This window comes from Leopardus geoffroyi, chromosome B1, assembly GCF_018350155.1.
Source record: "Leopardus geoffroyi isolate Oge1 chromosome B1, O.geoffroyi_Oge1_pat1.0, whole genome shotgun sequence".
Lineage (NCBI taxonomy): Eukaryota > Metazoa > Chordata > Mammalia > Carnivora > Felidae > Leopardus > Leopardus geoffroyi.
In genome coordinates this window covers 74,428,456-74,447,915 of record NC_059327.1, presented here as the reverse complement: position 1 = coordinate 74,447,915, position 19,460 = coordinate 74,428,456, and the positions used below count along the sequence as shown (strand labels likewise).

Sequence of the window (19,460 nt, the reverse complement as noted above, 5' to 3'; positions counted from 1 at the left end):
CCATTATATCATATAATTTATGTAGCAAGACTGCAAGAAATGTTATCCCCATTTTATAGATGAGGAAGCTGAAGCCAAGAGAGGTTAGGTAATTTTTATAAGATCACAAAACAAATAAGAGGTAGAGCTGAAAATTGTATTTTATATATAGAATTTATTTGTATTTTATACATACGGACACACATGTATTTATTTTGTTTTGTTTAGTAGCCAAGGTCATGTACAGGCAGTGAGGCCAGGAGGGGGCACCTCTGGGTGGGGCTCACCTATGCATGTGCACAGGAAGGAGCTACCAGGCCTATGTTTCTCAGTGGCCTTTTGGCTATCCCTTGTAAGTAGAATATTTAGAGGGTCTGTGATCTGGAGAAAAAGCCCCACAGTGTGGAAGGAGGTAGCCAAGGTATAGGATCTGCAGAAGTGGTGCAACAGTGTTCTCAGTGTTCTTAGTAATGCTACATTCAGTAGACCCTGTTAATTATAGTAGTTAACACGGATTAGGAGTTTACTATGTGCCAAATACTGTTCTAAGTGGTTTATCTATGTATTAGCTCATTTAATGCTCTGTCTTAGCTAGTAGTAGGTACCTTTGATATCTTTTCTAGATGTCAGATCCTTTTGTTTTTGTTGTTTTTATAGAACTGAGAGGTTAATCCTCAGTATTCACGTCCATTGGACCCAGTTTGAATTTTTGAGTTTTTTTTTTAACGTTTGTTCATCTTTGAGAGACAGAGACAGCGTGAGCAGGAGAGGGGCAGAGAGAGAGAGGGAGACACAGAATCAGAAGCAGGCTCCAGACTCTGAGCTGTCAACACAGAGCCTGGCGCGGGACTCGAACTCAGGAACTGCAAGATGATGACCTGAGCCAAAGTCGAACACTCAACTGACTGAGCCACCCAGGCGCCCGAGTTTCTTGCTTTTTTTTTAAAGTAGGCTTCATGCCCAGTGCAGAGCCCAGTGAGGGGCCTGAACTTGACCCTGAGATCAAGACCTGAGCTGAGATCAAGAATCGGATGCTTAACTCAGTTAAGCCACTGAGGTGCCTCTAATTTTTGAATTTCTTATTTGAACATTTCTAACCCTTTGCAGGGATTGATATTTTATGAGTTTTAGTCCAGTGAGAAAATGTACTTATTCCCTTTTTTTTTTTTTTTTAACAGAATACAACTTTTTATCTTACAACTACCATATGGGTCCATTGGAAATCAAAGACACAGAATGGGATCTTAATGATCATATATTGCTACTTAAAACATTTTGCTATTTCATCATCTTAGGAATTATTTCATCATTACTCATCAGTTATTTCCAACCATGTTAAAAATTACCAAGATGATAAGAAAATAAAAGAATGATAGCATTGCCTAGAAAAAGTGAAATAGAGAGATAAGTATTCTTTGTGTTTCCAAAATGAAATCTGAAGAAACTGTTTCTGTAGTTTTTTTTTAATGTTTATGCAACATAGTTGAAAATGTAGAATTTTTCCTTTTTTTCCCATAATGGCAAAGAGAAGATACTACCAGAGGAAGATATTTCACAATTACTAGACAAATCAGAAGATGACTGCAAAGAGACAGCAGCAAAGATACTCAACGGTGATGACAAAATAGATAATACAAGTGAAATCTCAGTTTATGAGTCTTCTGATGATGAGATACTAGATGAGTTTTCTTAAATTCAAGAGCCAATGAGTTTTTAAGGACAAAAAGGAAAGGTGGTACTATATTAGTCCAGTTCTCTACACAAACAGAACCAATAGGATATGTAGATATGTAGAAAGATGTATTTTAAGAGATTGGTTCACAGCACTATGGAGCGTTGGTACATCTAAAACCTGTAGGATAGGCTGGCCGACTGGAGACTCAAGGAATGTGAGTTGCAGTTTGAGTCCGAAGGCAGTCTGTTAGCAGAATTCCTTTTTCCTCTAGGGAGGTCAGGTGATTGGATGAGACCCACCCACATTGCAGAGGACAGTCTGCTTTACTGCTTTTGCACTCCACCAATTTAAATATTACTCTCATTCAAAAAACACCTTCATTGAAACATCCAGAATAATACTTGACCAAACATCTGGACATCATAGCCCAGCCAAGTTGACATGTAAAATTAATCATCACAGGTAGTTTTATCTAGTTAGTAGTTTAATAGGCATGACACCATCATGCAGCATTTTTAAACAAGAATTTGGACTATCCTATTTTGCTAAAAAGACATACTATATTCTTATTTTATGATGCTTATACTCCAAAACATACTTGATATGATTTGTTAGTGAACAAATGCTAAAGTCCAATGTGTATGCAGAAGTGATTTGAAGGAAATAATGTAAGAAATAGAAAATTTATTGGATCGAACATTCTAACTGGTGTTTATAAATATAAAAATAATGGTAAACTAGAACCTATTAGAGACTATGAAATTTGGAGTCAGTATTTACAGGGTGGATATTTTTGTATCGGGATTTTCCAGAGAAAACCAATAGGAGATGTGTACATAACACACACTGTACACACACACACACCAGCACACACACATTTATTTTAAGGCATTGGCTCACCCAGTTGTGGGACTTGGCAAGTCTGAAATCCTAAAGGTAGGTCAGTAGTGTAGAAACTCAGGCCAGATTTCTAATGTGACAATCTTAAGGCAGAATTCTCCTCCAGGAAGCCTCAACCTTTTTGCTTGGAAGAACTGATTAAATGAAATCCATTCATATTATGGAGAATAATCTCTTGAAAGTCAACTTTAAATCATATCTGGAATGTTTATTATTGTAAATGTTAATCACATCAACAAAATCTGTATCTTGTTATTCTAAGATTTTATCTTTAAGTAATCTCTACACCCAACATGGGGCTTGAACTCACAATCTCAAGATCAGAGTTGTACACTGTTCCAACTGAGCCAGCCAGGCACCCCCAAAATCTGTATCTTCATAGCAGCATCTAGACTGGTATTTGACCAAATAACCGGACACTTTAATCAAGTTGACACATAAAATTAACCATCATCATTAAGCCATACTTAATCTCCAAATAAAGACAGTAACAAAGTCTTACTTTCACCTAATGTGATATGACTATCCTGCATACTATCAAAGACTCAGTAACCTATTCCCCAGAAGAGGATGCAAAGTTCTTGAGTGACATTCACTTTTTTCCTTGATATCCTGTAAGTTAAGTTCTACGATGTAAAATTAATAATATATCTTATGTTGTATGCTAAGGGGATAAGAGAGGGAAGAAAACAAAGTTATTTGCTTTATATACACACACATATTAACAACAAAATAGAACAGTTATAGTCCTCAGTTGTAGAAATTGTTACAAGGTCTTAGCTTCTTCCACTACCCATTCCATATTACATTGGCTCTAGCACCTCAGCCTTTCATGGTTCTTTGCCTGGTGGGATGACCCAGACCTTCATTCCTGAAGGGTCCAGGTCATTGGTAGTCCTGACTGAAATGGGTTGTTGTAGTTTCCATTGACATTAGTCACAGGGCCTGGTAGTGCTAAGAGATGCCCTAAGAGGTTGCCTATATTCCAGGCAACCTCTTCCTTATCAATCCAGTTTTCTTTCTTTTGGTAATCAGGATCAATTATGCAAGGCAGCAAAATAACTCTCTTCTTTGCCAATGGATTGTTCTTGAAAAACAGTTTATAGAGTTCAGTGATGAAGAGCTGGTGTTCCCTTCCTTCTGCCTTAGGACGGGAGATTCATTGACAATACTTAGCACAGGCATCGCACGTAGTGGCACGGAAGAAAGTATGATGGTTATGATGGCTGTTTGGGGATTGTGGCATTTGGGAAGGAAGATTTTAAATTTTTTTTTTTCAACGTTTATTTATTTTTGGGACAGAGAGAGACAGAGCATGAATGGGGGAGGGGCAGAGAGAGAGGGAGACACAGAATCGGAAACAAGCTCCAGGCTCTGAGCCATCAGCCCAGAGCCTGACGCGGGGCTCGAACTCACGGACCGCGAGATCGTGACCTGGCTGAAGTCGGACGCTTAACCGACTGCGCCACCCAGGCACCCCTGGGAAGGAAGATTTTAAAGATCAGTGCAGTTCTTTCATTTTCTGGAGAAACAAGCAGTATCCAGCAGTAGAGAAAACAGATCTGAGGGGGACAGGAGTTGGAACTTTATTGAATGCCTGTCATCTGTCAGAAACTTTATGAAGGTTCTCTTATTACGCTTCCTATCAAACTTGTAAGGGAATTATCTTCATTTTATTACTAAGAAATTGACACAAAAAGAATTTGAGTTATTCATAAAAGAGACAAATCCAGTCAGCAGAATCAGGGTAGGAAATCCCAAACTGAATTCCCAGACTCGATTTTTACCATTTATGTGCCTCTGACTCCCAGTTGTGTTCCACCATGGCACCTCATTAAGTTGTTTTTTCTCAGTTTAGTAACACATACTTCAAGATTAGGGAATTTCACACAGTCCATAATATTGTCAATTATCAGTTAGTACCTGTGAGACTAATTTTTTATTGCTTTGCATGGTTTAAATTAACCCACTTGTTATTAATTAGGTAATACTTTATAGTACTAAAATTGGAGGTTTTAGATCCAGTGGCCGTTTCTATTATTTGGTCCTAATGTATAAGTTTAATGGGAAATAGTGGTCATTTACATCTGGTAAATGTTGTAAATGATGTAGGAGCTGCTAAAGAGAAAAAAAATTGAAATGTTTTGAAACTTTATTCTTTCTCTGTATAAAGCAAACAAATATTGAGATTAAGGAATTGTATTGGCCTTCGCTGTTCAGTAGCAGATTAGAACCAGGGCCCTGTTCTTAATGCATACACCCTTCGATTACTTTATGTATAGTTTATTTGTAATTGTGAAGGCAGTGTACAATGTATAAAATGTCCCTGCCCAACCAGAAATACTGAGACAACTTATCAACTAAAGGAAGTTTATGAATCAAATCGTGTTTTACTTATTTTCAGTGCCAAAAAAGCATACTTAATTATAAAAGAGCATACTTAATTTATGTGTTTCTTTATAATGCATATACATAATATATTCATTTCTTTCTGGCGTCCCAGTTGTATATCTTTTTATTACTATGTCTCTTGTACCTTACTATAAAAAAAGCCCTTTTATTCTAGCTAGTGTTCAAATTATACATTAAAACCTTAAGTTTTATATTCACAGAATTACAGGTGGGATTTATATTCGTGAAACAGAACAGTGGCAGTTTACTCTTCCTATCTGCTTTGAATTTAGGCCTGTTTTGTAATTGTAAATACAGTATTGCAAATTCTGCTTTACAACTTTTCACTCAGATGCTGTTTCACCTTAGTGCACTCTGGGGTTTTTTTATTTGTTTGTTTTTAGTAAAAGAGTAGTCTTCTAGATTGTATAGATCTCTCTGGTTAAGTTAGGACTTGTGGCATTTTCAGTGTTAATAATGTGAAATTGTGGATGTTGAGAAGTTTTAGATATGAACAGTGTTACAGGGGTATGTTTTAATCATATATACTTTGTTATACAGTGAGTAGAAAAGGCTTTCTTATTTTTTATGAACCATGGTATTAACACCAGTTTAACTTCGTATTTTTCTTCCTCTTATTTATAGAATTTTTAATTTTACCCTGTGTCTCTTAATGAATGCCAAAGATAATAAGTACTTGTAGTATGTTATGTGAACTTTTTCTAAAAGTTGTAAAATTGTTTTCTCTTGTATTAGCGACAATAGCTCCTCGGGTAAACCTCATTGGCTACAATACTGCCACTGCACAAAGCTTGTTTTCTCTTGTATTATTCTACTTCTAGTAGCATTTTTGTTTGCTTGTTTGTTTTGGACAGAGAGAGCAAGAGAGTGAGCAGGGGAAGGGCAGATGGAGAGGAGAGATAGAATCTTAAGCAGGCTTCACACCCAGCCTGATGTGGGGCTCATGCTTGATCTCATGACCACGAGATCATGACCTGATGTGAAATCGAGAGTCAGACGCTTAACTGACTGAGCCACCCAGGCGCTCATACTTCCAGTAACATATAGTCTTCAGTATATGACTTAGCTTGTAAATACTTGATGCCAAAAAGCTTCAGCTGTCCTGCCTTTCCTTTTCGTTTTTATATACATTAATTGATACTCCCTTTATGTAATCCTGTATCTGCCAATATTTACAAATCAAGGCTTATAAAATCTTGAAGACTGATTCCAGAGTAAAGAGTTACATGGATGTCTCTTAAATGGAAAATGCTTTTAGCACAATAAAGATAATCTTACTTTCTTGCTATTTATTAGCATTGAATATTTTATCACCTAGAAATTGAATGATATCTGTAGCACTAACATTAAACTTGCATTTTCTAATATTTAATTTAATGTTATATGTTTTTTCAGCTGAAATTAAAAAGTGTTTCATAACTTCAGAACTCTGAAGATATGACCAAAGTTTTTATTTGGTCAGATGTGTCCTCATAATAGGTTAATTAATCAAACTTGGACTGGAAAACCAGTCCAAGTTTGAAAATTAGAGTTACAACTTGCCATATCTGAAGGAGTTATATGTAATATTTTCTAAGCCAAGACTCAGTTTATTCAGAGAGAATGTGCTCAAACTGGTGTTGAGTGATCCTTCCCCAGCCTTGCACCTACATAGACCTGAGCTTGGGAGTCAACTAGTCACTGAGTTTACAAAGAAACCTACATTGTTAATATTTATAGACGGAGGAGATTATGTCAAAACACAAAAATTGCAATCTGTCTTATGGCTGAAAGTTTTAGTCAATTGTTAACCTAATTTGGTTGTGAAAGTTATAGTTTTCTTTGATTAATAATCTGCTATATTTTTCTTTTTAACAGCTGTGCTTATAGTATAGTAGAAACAAAACATGGAAATGAAAATATTCTATTTCAAGTAGTTTAACTTTCAAAATCATTTAATTTTAGCTATACATCTGAGCTGATGGCAATTTTGGTTTATTAAACTTTTTTGGTAACTATATAGCTAGCTAGCTGTGATTTAGATTTCCGTTTATTTAAACATTAAATGAAAAAATTTCTGGGGTGCCTGGGTGGGCTTCAGTCAGTCAAACATCTGACTCTTGATTTCGGCTCAGGTCATGATCTCACAGTTCATGTAATTAAGCCCTATGTCTGCAGTGTCAGTGCAGAGCCTGCTTGGGATTCATTCTCTCTCTCTCTCTCTCTCTCTCTCTCTCTCTCTTTGTACCCCACCCCCCTCCTCAAAATACGTAAATAAATAAACATTAAAAAAATAAAAGAAAAAACTTCTATAGCTAAGTATTTTAAATCAAATATTTTCCCATTAGTGATATGTTTGAGATTTTTTTTGTCACATTCACTAACTTATTAGTGGGTAAGTTAAGGTGACTTTTTTGTTTTAGGAAGAATTTGGCTATAATGCAGATACCCAGAAGCTACTGGCAAAAAATGGAGAGACTCTTCTTGGAGCCATTAATTTTTTTATTGCCAGTGTGAACACTTTGGTGAATAAAACAATTGAAGATACATTAATGACTGTGAAACAATATGAAAGTGCGAGGTAGGTGTAAATTTTCATTATATTGTCTGTTTGCAGATGGTACATAATTCATTTAAGGTCTTAGATTGCATGTGATAGAAGTCAACCCAGAAAAAGAACGCAGTGCAAGGTTATAGGATAGCTCATAAAACTAATAGAAAGGCAGGAGAACAGATTCTAGAAACAAGCAGGAACCAAAGTCAAGGTAATGCCTCAGAAGAATCTAATTAGGACCTCGATGCTGGGTACCTCTGGTACTTGATGTTGCTACCATATGTCATTTCCAAAAGGCCCCTGAATACTTTGCTTCATTGCCTAGAGAGTGTCTGATTGAACCTTGGTCATGTGCCCAACCCTGCCTGCTAGAGAATAGGGAGGTGGAGGATCTCCCATCTCCAGCTTCCTTAGAAGAGGACAAGGGCCTTGTGTTCTACCAGGTAGATACTAGATGCTCTCCACAGTCTGGCCTAAGCCTATCTTTTCAGCCTTCTTACTGCTGCTTCCCAGTAGGAGCAGTGCAACAGCAGACGTAGTTTCACTTTCTCTTCAGTGTAACAAGCTCATACCTGCTTTTGTGATTTTGTTTGTGTTTTGGATACCAACTGCCTGCTCTTCCGTTTATCTAGGCTCTGACCAGCTTCGAACTCTTTCATATTTTACCTTTTGCTTCTTTTCAGAGCTGTTTGAACGCAGTGTTTTCATACATTTTATACACACACATACACTCATTATTCCTCTATCTCATAACTCCCCTGTTAGGTAACCTAAGTACATTGTAATAAATACTTACAAAGATCTAAAAAGTAGCAGATCAGTGATAGCATTTTTTAACTTTTGATTTCCAGCACAGTTTTTCTCCCATTCATTCTGATTTCCTTTGAGGTTTTTTTTTTCCTCTAAATACTTGAAATCCTTATTTTCTGTTAAACTTTTTATAGCATCGTTGAAAATAAGTGCAAACTATACCTTTTAGAAGTATTTGGCCCCTTGCCCTAATATGACATGACAAATGGCCATGAAAACTAAAGTCATCTCTCTAGTCTTTGAGTGCTTATTCTGAAGTATATGTTTCCTTATGCCTTACATAAGTAAAAGTCCAAAACCCTTGGGAAGTTAACTTTTAATCTTTTCACAAGAACAGATGCTTCTGTCTTATTATGTGTTTGTAATTTTAGGTTTAGTATTAACGTGACTCTTAATGACTTGGAAATGAAGGTCAAGATAAATGGCTGCGGGTGTTTGATAGAAGGGTAGAGATGGGGTTGTGTGCCTTATTTAGGTTTTAGACTTGGTTTTTTACTTTTCCTTATCGTTTGAACTATTTATTAACACAGTATTAAAATCAGAAGGTGGAAAAAAATAAACTGAAGGAGTCTATCAGTAACACTGAAGGAATTTCTCAGTAAGATACCCTTCAATAGGAATCCCTTCAATAACACTCTTAGTAATTGGTTCTCCAGTCTCCATTTAAATCTTTTTGTGGACATTGTCTATATTTTTTCAAAGGAATATTATGTATATTATTTTATTTTTATAAATTTTATTTGGTTCTTTTCCAAATCTGTTCCTTGGAATAATGCCCCAATTTGTTTATAGTGAATCTTCTTTTTATCTCTTTAATTATTTTAAGCATTCTTATTTTCTGTTGTTTCAGATTGTTTTAATATTTGTGGGTTTTGAAGATAAAAATTCTCTTATTCCAAAATTACCCACTATCACCTCCCAGTAAAGAACTACAGGAATCTAGTTTCTGTTTCTGTACTTTGTAATTGTCCACCTATCCTGAAATACATTTTCAGTGCCTAAAATATATTTTTGTTTAGTATGTTTTAAAATATGTTTTATTTTAAGCATGTAAAATCTTTCTCTTCAGCCTTTATTTCTAAGATGCATTTAAAAATACTAACCCAGGGGAGCCTGTGTGGCTCAGTCAGTTAAGCATCTGACTCTTGATTTGGGCTCAGGTCATGATCTTGCAGTTCGTGAGATGGAGCCCCACGTTAGGCTCTGTGCTGACAGACAGGACCCTGCTCGGTATTCTCTCTCTCCCTCTCTCTCTACATCCATGTGTGTGCTCTCTCTCTCTTTCTCAAAATAAATAAACCTTAACAGAAAAATAGGAGTACCTGGGTGGCTCAGTTGGTTGAGTGTCCAACTCTTGATTTCGGCTCGGGTCATGATCCCAGGGTTATGGGATCGAACCCCACATTGCTCCATGCTGAGTGTGGAGCCTGCTTGAGATTCTCTCTCTCTCTCTCTCTCTCTCTCTCTCTCTCTCTCCCTCCCTCCCTCCCTCTACCCCTCTCCACAACTCCTGCGCGCTTGCGGTCTCTCTCTCGCTAAAATAAAATAAAATTTTAAATATAAATTAATTAACCCATGTAATGGGGTGCCTGGCTGACTCAGTTGGTAGAGCATGCAACTCTTGATCTTGGGATCATGAGTTCAAGCCTCACCTTGGACATATAGCTTACTTTAAAAAATTTTTTTCTTAATATTTACCTGTATTAGAGAAAGACAAATTCATTAGATAAGGCACTGAACAGCACACAGATCACTTTTTGTTTAATTTGTAGAGGAGAAAAGCCTCTGGAGATTAAAAGGTTTGCTCATTTGGAGCCAATTTCAAAGCCAAAATGAGAGCCCATTAGCTTTCTACCTTTTACTTTTGATCATTCAGCCTCAAATTTGAACTGGATTTATCTCATATTTTCATACCTATTTTAAAAAATATAAGGCGCCTGGCTGGCTCAGTTGGTGGAGCATGCAGCTCTGGATCTCAGGGTTGTGAGTTTGAGCCCCATGTTGGCTGTAGAGATTACTTAAAAATAAAATCTTTAAAAATAATAATAATTTTGGGGCGCCTGGGTGGCGCAGTCGGTTAAGCGTCCGACTTCAGCCAGGTCACGATCTCGCGGTCCGTGAGTTCGAGCCCCGCGTCAGGCTCTGGGCTGATGGCTCAGAGCCTGGAGCCTGTTTCTGATTCTGTGTCTCCCTCTCTCTCTGCCCCTCCCCCGTTCATGCTCTGTCTCTCTCTGTCCCAAAAATAAATAAACGTTGAAAAAAAAATTAAAAAATAATAATAATAATAATTTTCACATCTTATATTGAGATATCTGATGTTTAAAGTACAATGTGATAAAAGATCTCAATCTATCCATTATATAGGTTTATTTGAAACTTTTGAACAGAGTTATAAATCAGGTTATATGTACTTATCAGGAAACCTTTAGACAACCTCTGCCTACAGAGGGATAACATTAAAAAAGAATCCCGGATTAAAAGTTTCTCAGTAGCTGAATTTTCTTCTCTGTCAAAACCAGAATTTACTGACTTTTAGGGCAAGGGTCAGCTATTTGATCAGCACAAAAAGTGGCAATTTAGGCAAATGTCCGGGTGGCCTTTTAATGCTCCCTATTATGCATTGTGTACAAGTATTTCCTAGCCCTCTGGTGCTTCGTGTATAGAAAATCTTATAACAGCCCATTCAGCACTTCTCCATAGCAGCACCAACAAGGGAGTCATTTGTGGTCAGGACTTTTCAGATGTCAACACCTGTTCTCTAGAAGTTTTACATAAGCCATAGAGTAACCAACTATCACTAACTATATTGATATGGATTCAGTTCAGATTGGCACCCTTGAAGTGAAGAGTTGCATTTTGAAAATTTAGTGTGCTTCTCTTATTGGTAATGAGCACTGATAGAGAAGCTCTTACGGAAAGTTTTACTTTGATACCATCTACAAACTCTGGATGTAAAAATTAAGGGATATAAGGTCAGTATTGTAACCTTGAATATGTTGAAATTAATCTTATTGTTTAGAAATGTTCTCTAAGACTAATGAAGGATATTTGTCTTCACATTAAATCACCATGTATCACTATTTTTGTTCTTTCATTGTTTTTTTCTTTCATTTTTTATTGTTTTTAGTATATTTGCTTCTGGCTAGCTCCCTTCTAATTTGGCCATAATAATAAGCACTCTAAAGATATTAGTTATTACCAGGTATCCTAAGTACTTTATATGATTATTTTGTGGAGATTGTTATTCTCCTTTATAGATGAAAAACCAGAGCAGAAAGGTAAAAACATCTAGTTCAAGACATTAGAGCCAGCAAAGATCAGAGTGGTTTCAGTTTGGCTAGAAACCCATGGAATTTAATTTGTTATCATTACTAAGTCAGTCTTGCTTCCTAAATTTTTAATATCTGTCTCCCCTTTTTAACCCCACTGCCATTGTCCTGATTCAGTGACTCATTTGTCTTTTGCCCATGGTTTTCTATTTGGTTTCTTCTTTCTGTTTCTTAATCTCCTCCAGTCCATCCTCCATTTTTTACCACTAGAGCCATCCTTCTATTCTGAATAGATAGAACATGTTACTTTCTAGATCAGAGTTCCTAAGTGGCTTCCCATCACTACTTGACCTACTGGATTAAATCTGATTCCATTTGACATTGTCTATAGGCCCTGCATAATGGCAGTCCTGCCTACCTGTCTGACTTTAATTCCTTCCATTATCATGTTCCAACTTCAGGTTCTAACATAGTGAATTACTTCCCAAATGTATCATGGTATCTTACAATTCTTTGCTTTTGTACGTACTGTTCTCTTCCTGGATTGCTCTATTTCCCTGCCCCAGTCCACCTTGGAAGCTTTTACCATCCTTTAAAATTTAATTGTGGTGTTTTAATTCTGTTCTGAGATACCTAATTAGGCAGCTCTTCCTCTTGATTTCCACCCTGCCTTATTCTCCCTCCCTCGTGGCAGTTACCATTGTCTCATTTTGTTATAGCTGTTTAAGAGCTTCTCTCCTTCTAAACTGCAAGCTTCTTGAAGATAAACTTTTATCTATTCATCTTTAGAGCTCTGGTTTCTAGTACAGTGCCAGGAACATAGAAGGTGCTCACTTAATATTTGTTGAATGTGCCAGTGAATGAATGAATGATTCTCTTGGCCCTGAAAGTTCAAGTTTGTTAAATTCAGTATAAGATAAAAATAAATTAGACTCAGTACAAGGGACCGATATGTTCTTTCTCAAGTCACATATGTGATATAGTTTATGTTGTTTAAAATATTCTTAATTGCCAGAATAGGAGATATAGATTGTACTCTGGATACTTGAATAAAGAGCTTTAGTTCTACGGCATAAGCTTTGTAATGCTGATTTTGACTAAATCAGAGGTCACATTGTTCTTCAGTAGAGACTGCTAGATAAGTCTGTTTAATAAGCAAGGTAGTACTACTTACACAAGTACTGTGACAGAGGCATCGTGAGGTGCTGTGTGATCATGGAGTGATGATGGTGGGTAGTATTTCAGTTAGTGGTAGGAGAATATTAGGGAGTAGGTGTTTTAAGGAGCACAAGGTGTTAAGTGCTCTACAATAGATGGCACTGTCACGTTGTAAATACTAATGTTTCAGAAATCCATTCAGAGTTGCTCTGTCCCATATGGTAGCCATTAGCCACATATGTCTGTTTAGCACTTGAAATGTGGTTAGCCTACATTGAGATGTGATAGAAGTGAAATATAGACAATGGATTTCAAAGATTCACTACTAGCCCACCCCTAAAAGTAAAATAGTTCAGTAACAGGTTTTTTTTACATTGATTACATGTTACAATGATAATATTATAGATACATTGGGTAAAATAAAATCTTTTGTTTAAAAGGTGAAATTAATTTTTATTCTTTTTACGTGAATGCTAGAAAATTTTATGTTACATATGTGGCTTGCATTTTATTTCTGTTGTGCCTTGCTGGCTAGATTATACTTTAAGGATGCTGACCTTCAATATAACTTCCTTTTCCCACTTAAAGTATGTCATCCTCAAGTCTGCCATCTTAATATGCTTTGTTTTGTTGGTATTAACCAATTCTCATGGGAGATAGATCACTTGATCTTGTTAGCGTTAGGTTTTGACATCTGTTTTTTAAACTGGTTTTTCAATTTTGGAAATTCTGCATGTCAGTTAATACTGTACTTTGGAAGGAATAGTTAATTAGATTAATAAGCAGCTCCCCCTTCATGCTTGTACTAACAGCTCTTTGTATTAAAGAAATATATGACTTTAAAAGCATAAGGTATAATACGAGAATTATTATTTATTACCGTATGAGACTGTCATGTATTTCCAGCTCACCTCCTGAATTTATTTGACTCTGTTTTTGTAATATGCTTCACTTACTCTGTTCTTTCCAGGATCGAATATGATGCCTATCGCACTGATTTGGAAGAATTGAATCTTGGACCACGGGATGCAAACACCCTGCCAAAGATTGAGCAGTCACAGCATCTGTTTCAAGCACATAAGGAAAAATACGATAAGATGCGCAATGATGTTTCTATCAAGTTGAAATTTCTAGAAGAAAATAAGGTAAATTCAGTCTTTACCTTCTGAGATAAACTTTCACGGACTTTATTTATTTTAATTTAATTTAAATCCAAGTTAGTTAACATACAGTGTAATAATGATTTCGAGAGTAGAATTCAGTGATTCATCACTTACATATGACACCCAGTGCTCATCCCAACAGGTGCCCTCCTTATTCCCCCTCACCCATTTACCCCTGACCCCTACCCAACACTCCTCCAGTAGCCCTAAGTTTGTTCTCTGTATTTAAGAGTCTCTTATGGTTTGTCTCCTTCTCTGTTTTTATCTTGTTTTTGCTTCCCTTCCCCTGTGTTCATCTGTTTTGTTTCTTAAATTACACATGTGAGTGATATCATATGATATTTTTCTTTCTCTGATTGACTTAATTTCGCTTAGCATAATACACCCTAGTTCCATCCACGTTGCAAATGGCCTTTTGATTTCATCCTTTATGATCACCAAGTAATATTCCATTGTGTATGTATACCACACCTTCTTTATCTGTTCATCAGTCAGTGGACATTAGGCTTTTTCCATAATCTGGCTATTGTTGATAGTGCTGCTATAAACACTGGGGTACATGTGTTTGTGGACATTAAAATGATGTCACCCTACAGCTCAGTTGGTTAAGCATCTGGGTCTTGGTTCCTGCTCGTGAGATGAAGCCCCGTGTTGGGCTCTGTGCTGAGTGTGGAGCCTGCTTGGGATTCTCTCTCAATTTCTTTCTCTTTCTGCCCCTCCCCCACGGGCATGCACACAAGCTCACTCGCTCGCTCTCAAAATAAATAAACATTTTTTTAAAAATGATTTTCTGGGGCACCTGGGTAGCTCAGTCAGTTAAGCATCCGACTTCAGCTTAGGTCATGATCTCCCAGTTTGTGAGTTGGAGCCCCTTATCCTGCTCTGTGCTGACAGCTCAGAGCCTGGAGCCTGCTTCGGATTCCGTGTGTGTGTGTGTGTGTGTGTGTGTGTGTGTGTGTGTGTGTGTCTCTGTCTCTCTCTCTCTCTCTCTACCCCTCCCCGCTCATGTTCTCTCTCTCTCATTCTCTCTCTTTCTTTCTCTCTCTCTCTCTCTCTCTCTCTCAAAAATAAATTTAAAAAAAATTAAAAATGATTTTCTAATTTTTTTTACTGTTTATGTACTTTTGAGACAGAAAGCAGAGGAGGGGCAGAGAGAGAGGGAGACACAGAATCCGAAGCAGGCTCTAGGCTGTGAGCTGTCAGCACAGAGCCTGACGCAGGGCCCAACTCACAAACTGTGTGATCATGACCTGAGCTGAAGTCAGGCACTTAACCGACTGGGCCACCCAGGCTTCCCAAAATAAATAAACATTTAAAAAGTAAATAAATAAAATAAAATGTCACCCTAAAGAGAGATAAATAGAAAGTTTTTTGTTTCTGTTAACTCCCTTTCATTACAGCTGCAAAATGGAATTTCAGCTGTAATCAGTGTTTGAGTTTTTAGAAGAGCAAAAAATATATTTATCTTTCTGTCATAAAAGTCATCATCAACCCTACTGTCCCAGTCTTTCACATGGAGTTGCAAAAAAATATTTGATGTTCAACTATTGATGTTCAGATTGGTGTTGATGACAGATGCTTTAAAAAGTTACATAATTGGGGCACCCGGCTGGGTCAGTTGGGGGAGTGTGCAACTCTTGATCTCGGGGTTACTAGTTCGAGCCCCACACTGGGCGTAGAGATTATGTAAAAAAAACCAAAATCTTAAAATAAGAACAAATAAATAAGTAAATAATAAAATAAAAAGTTACATAATGAGAGATTCTGCTTTGAATATTTTGAAACTTTTTTATTAATGATAGGTACAGATTTTAGGAGGAGAAGAACATTCTTCCTAGTAATTGATAAATGAGGAATGACTAAAAGGCTCATTAGCATAACCTAGAAGAAATAAGCCAAGAAATCAGTTTTCCACGTTACTTCTGTGTAACATGAACCCATCCAAAGGCGAGAATGGTGAGAGCTGAGATGGGCCTGCTGTAGGCTTCATGTGGAGATGGATTCACATAGTAACAAACTCCCGAGTTTTGGTTTACGTACAGGACAGGTTCCTTTGTTTAACATGTCTGCATACTCAGTTTTGTGAGGGGGATTGCAGTTCTGGAAAGAGGAGCCAGTAGTGGACGCAGCACAGAGCAGGCAGAGTGGCTCAGTCTTGTGGCGATGGGGTCTTCTCACTGCATGTTAGTGGTCCACTCATGCTTTTCACATCCTCTGAAGGCACAGTAGGTCTTCAAATCTGCTTTCTTTAGGTACCGTACCTCTCAAAATTATTCTTCAGTTTTAATTGTCTGTTGATATCTTCTTGTTTTTCCTTAACATTTTTTTAGAACCTCTTTTGGCTACCATAAGAGTTGCAGAATAATACATTTCCTTAGGATCGACCAAGTCCTGCACCATCACTCACTTTTTTTTTAGCGGCAGTGGGTGAAAAGTATTCACCAGAAGCCATTACAGTGTCAGTAAAGGAAACCTGAGCAGAGTTATCAGACAGATTTCCGCATCATTCCAGCAAGAATGCAGTGCAGCCTTTCAGCATTCATTGGCTAGCACATCAGATGTCATTCTTTTTAGTCATTCGTATATATCTCTGTAGATGTATCTCTCTGTAGGTACATATGTACAGAGAGAGAGATCAGTTACACTGCTTAATATTTTAATGGATAGGAATATATTAATACTTAGATATATGTTTTAAATACAAAAATATTTTTTATATACTCCCACTGTAACAGTTCAGCACTGTATACTGTATAGTGCTACATGAGGTATGCACCAGCTAACATTTTAGAGGCTCTATCCAAAGCTAATTTGAAGGGAAAGGAATTCGCCTAATTTACGGGTACAGGACCTCTGCAAATAGAGAAAATGACTTTAGGAAATCTATAAAATGGTAACTGTTCCGTCGGAATGTAACGGTATTGTGTGCTATCCTCTGGATGGTGAGATCATGGGTAATTTTTGTTTTCTATATATTTTTCTATATTTTAGATGATTGTGTTGCCTTTCTAAAAAAGAGAAAGTAATGTTGAAAGAATCAGTATCCCAAAGCAGCTCTGCTTATATGGTTCTTGCCAGAGTAAATAAAAATAGACAAACCACACAAAGATAAGCAGTGGCCACGTGACTGTTACGTGTCTTAATAGAACTACTTTTGGATCTTAGGAGATCCCAGATGTAGACTTGAATTAGTGAAGGCACTTCTTATTTGTCAGTTACTATGCATTTTACATGTATTCTCTCAATCCTCATGACAATCTTCATACTTTCATTCTTTCAGTAAAAATTATTGGATACTTTCTATACTGGGAATAGGTCAGTGAAAAAAAAGACAAAACTCTGTCCTTTTGAAGCTTACTTTCTGATTAGTCATATACTCTCATCATGTGTATTTCCCAGATGAGTGAATTCATCTCACGTAATCTTCTGTGATCATGTATCCCCTTCACTTCTGATCTTTTGAACCTCTCTCTGATCTGCCCACTGCAAAGTTGCTCCTCACTTATGAGGAAGAGTTGTATGACATAACCTAGGCTCTTCCTTTTCATGTGTCCAGGAAAAGTTCTAGATCTGGGAACACCAAAATCAATATTTGAGCTGTGGAAGATAGACTGAAGAAATGATTTGGGGCCTAAATCTAGTGTCATGACTGGCTGAAGTAGCCCTGGGTTGCTAATGTGAGAAATACGAAGGAGGTACAGAGGTGGCAGGTAGAAAAGAAATTGTATACTTTCTCCTCTGTCCTTGCTTTGCCTCACTTGTTTTTTGCTGTCCTCTGCTCTGCTCTAGAGTTGAGCAGCATAGGCTAATGAATAGGCAAGTTGGACTGTATCTTTTGCAAAAAATTCCAGAGTAAGAACATGAAAACCTGGGTTCCAGACCCATTTCTGCCACCTGCTAACATTATGATCTTGGACAAGTCTCTCCAAGCTTCTGTATTTTCCTCTGGAAAAATGAGGGTAAATCATGCCTTGTGTTAAGCAAGTGAAAAAAAACACACTGTCTATAAGGGTAAAGTACTGTTCACCAGTATTTATAGAATTCCTGCTGTATGCCAGGCACTTGGCTAGGTGAAGGGATGAAGGAGAAGGAAAATAAAGTTTATGATCTTAGGGAGTTACAAAAACATAGGATGGGTTTGTTTTCTAGAAGTTATCACCTTCACACCTTTGAACTTAACCTATATCCTGCCTCCCTTGTGTCTCTTTTGCGGATACGAGCAGAAATTGACATTAGAAAAGATGTGACAGGAGACATGAACTATATTTATTTCAACAAACATATTAATTTGAAATACTAAATTTATATCATCTGGCATTACATAAGCAATGCTTTCTCAGTGGTAAGTGAAGATAATGCATTGACTGTTCAGGGAAATCTTAAAGATCCATGGAAGAGATAAGGACTTCAGCCTAGCCTTGAAAGATCAGGAGGACAGGCCTAAAAGAATTGGGAGGAGAACCTTCTTGGCAAGGGCAGTGGCCTGCATGTAAGAATAGAGGAATACTCATGTTTAGTAGAGAAATAGACTACCATGATGGAACATAACCTTCACATGCTTTAAAGGAAGAGAGAATCAGAAAGGTAATTGGAAGCCACATTGTATAGAGCCTTGTTCACATAAAGATTGAATTGTGGCCTCAAAAAGGATGCATACTGAGTAATGAGGGACCAGCCAGGTCATCTCTGTGAAGTTTAAATGTCTGTCAGGATGGCTCTTAAAATCCAACTCTATCTTGTTGGCATTGAAGAATTTGTAAAGTTGGGAGTAAAAAAATATATATATGACTTAAAAACACTACAGTTTAAAGGAAGAAAGAAAGTAGAAGCACGCAGACCAGTGAGGAATCTTTTATAGCCAAATGAAGTGATAAAGAGCCTGACGTAGGGTAAATTCCAATAGCAGCAGAAAGGAAAGAATACAGTGATTTCAAGTCTGCATGACAGGGGTTGGGAAATCAAGAGAGGAAGCTAATTTGGCTTGAAGGTTGTAAGGGATGAAGAATGGGTATTTATTCCGTTTAACCCAGTGCTCAGTTTGAGGTGATGACAAAATATTCACATAGAAACAGTTGGTAGGATGTTAATGATGTGAGTTTGGAGTTGGAATGAGCAGGGTCAAGTCTTCAGAGATAAAGGTTTGGAAGTCATTGCCTTTGAGAATAACATTGTCACGTCTTCTTTTGACCTTACTATAAAATTTGTTTTAATTTGCCTTTATTCTCAAGGATTTATGTTCTTAGAGAGTCCTAGAGATATTCTTTGTTTTCAGCTTTCCACAGTTGTCATTAACCTAAGTTTCAATTTGAACTCCGTAATCAGCTAAAAATCAACTAAAGTAAAATCTATAAAGAAACTCTGATCTTTTTCTCTTATTTAACTCTTAAAAACTATAAAGAGATAATATTGATCTCTGTTTTATGTTAAGCAATCAATAATTGTAATTTGGATGAAGACTTAGATTCATGAGAAAACTTTTTTATTGTTGAGCAACTTTTACCCTTTTATTTTTAATAACTCTAACAAAAGGAGGAAAAAGCAAGCCTATAGGCTTACAAACT

General features: G+C 37.0%; 1 protein-coding gene across 15 annotated transcripts in view; it reads left to right on the top strand.

Annotated features, from left to right (window-relative positions):
- The window catches only part of ARFIP1 (ADP ribosylation factor interacting protein 1), a 129,016-nt gene that overhangs the window by 84,534 nt on the left and 25,022 nt on the right, over window positions 1-19,460 (top strand). For all 15 annotated transcript variants that reach the window (XM_045465626.1, XM_045465642.1, XM_045465633.1 and 12 more), the window contains 2 exons: window positions 7,369-7,526; window positions 13,707-13,881. In XM_045465626.1, the coding sequence (XP_045321582.1) occupies window positions 7,369-7,526; window positions 13,707-13,881 (333 nt within the window). The remainder of the gene's footprint in view (window positions 1-7,368; window positions 7,527-13,706; window positions 13,882-19,460) is intronic.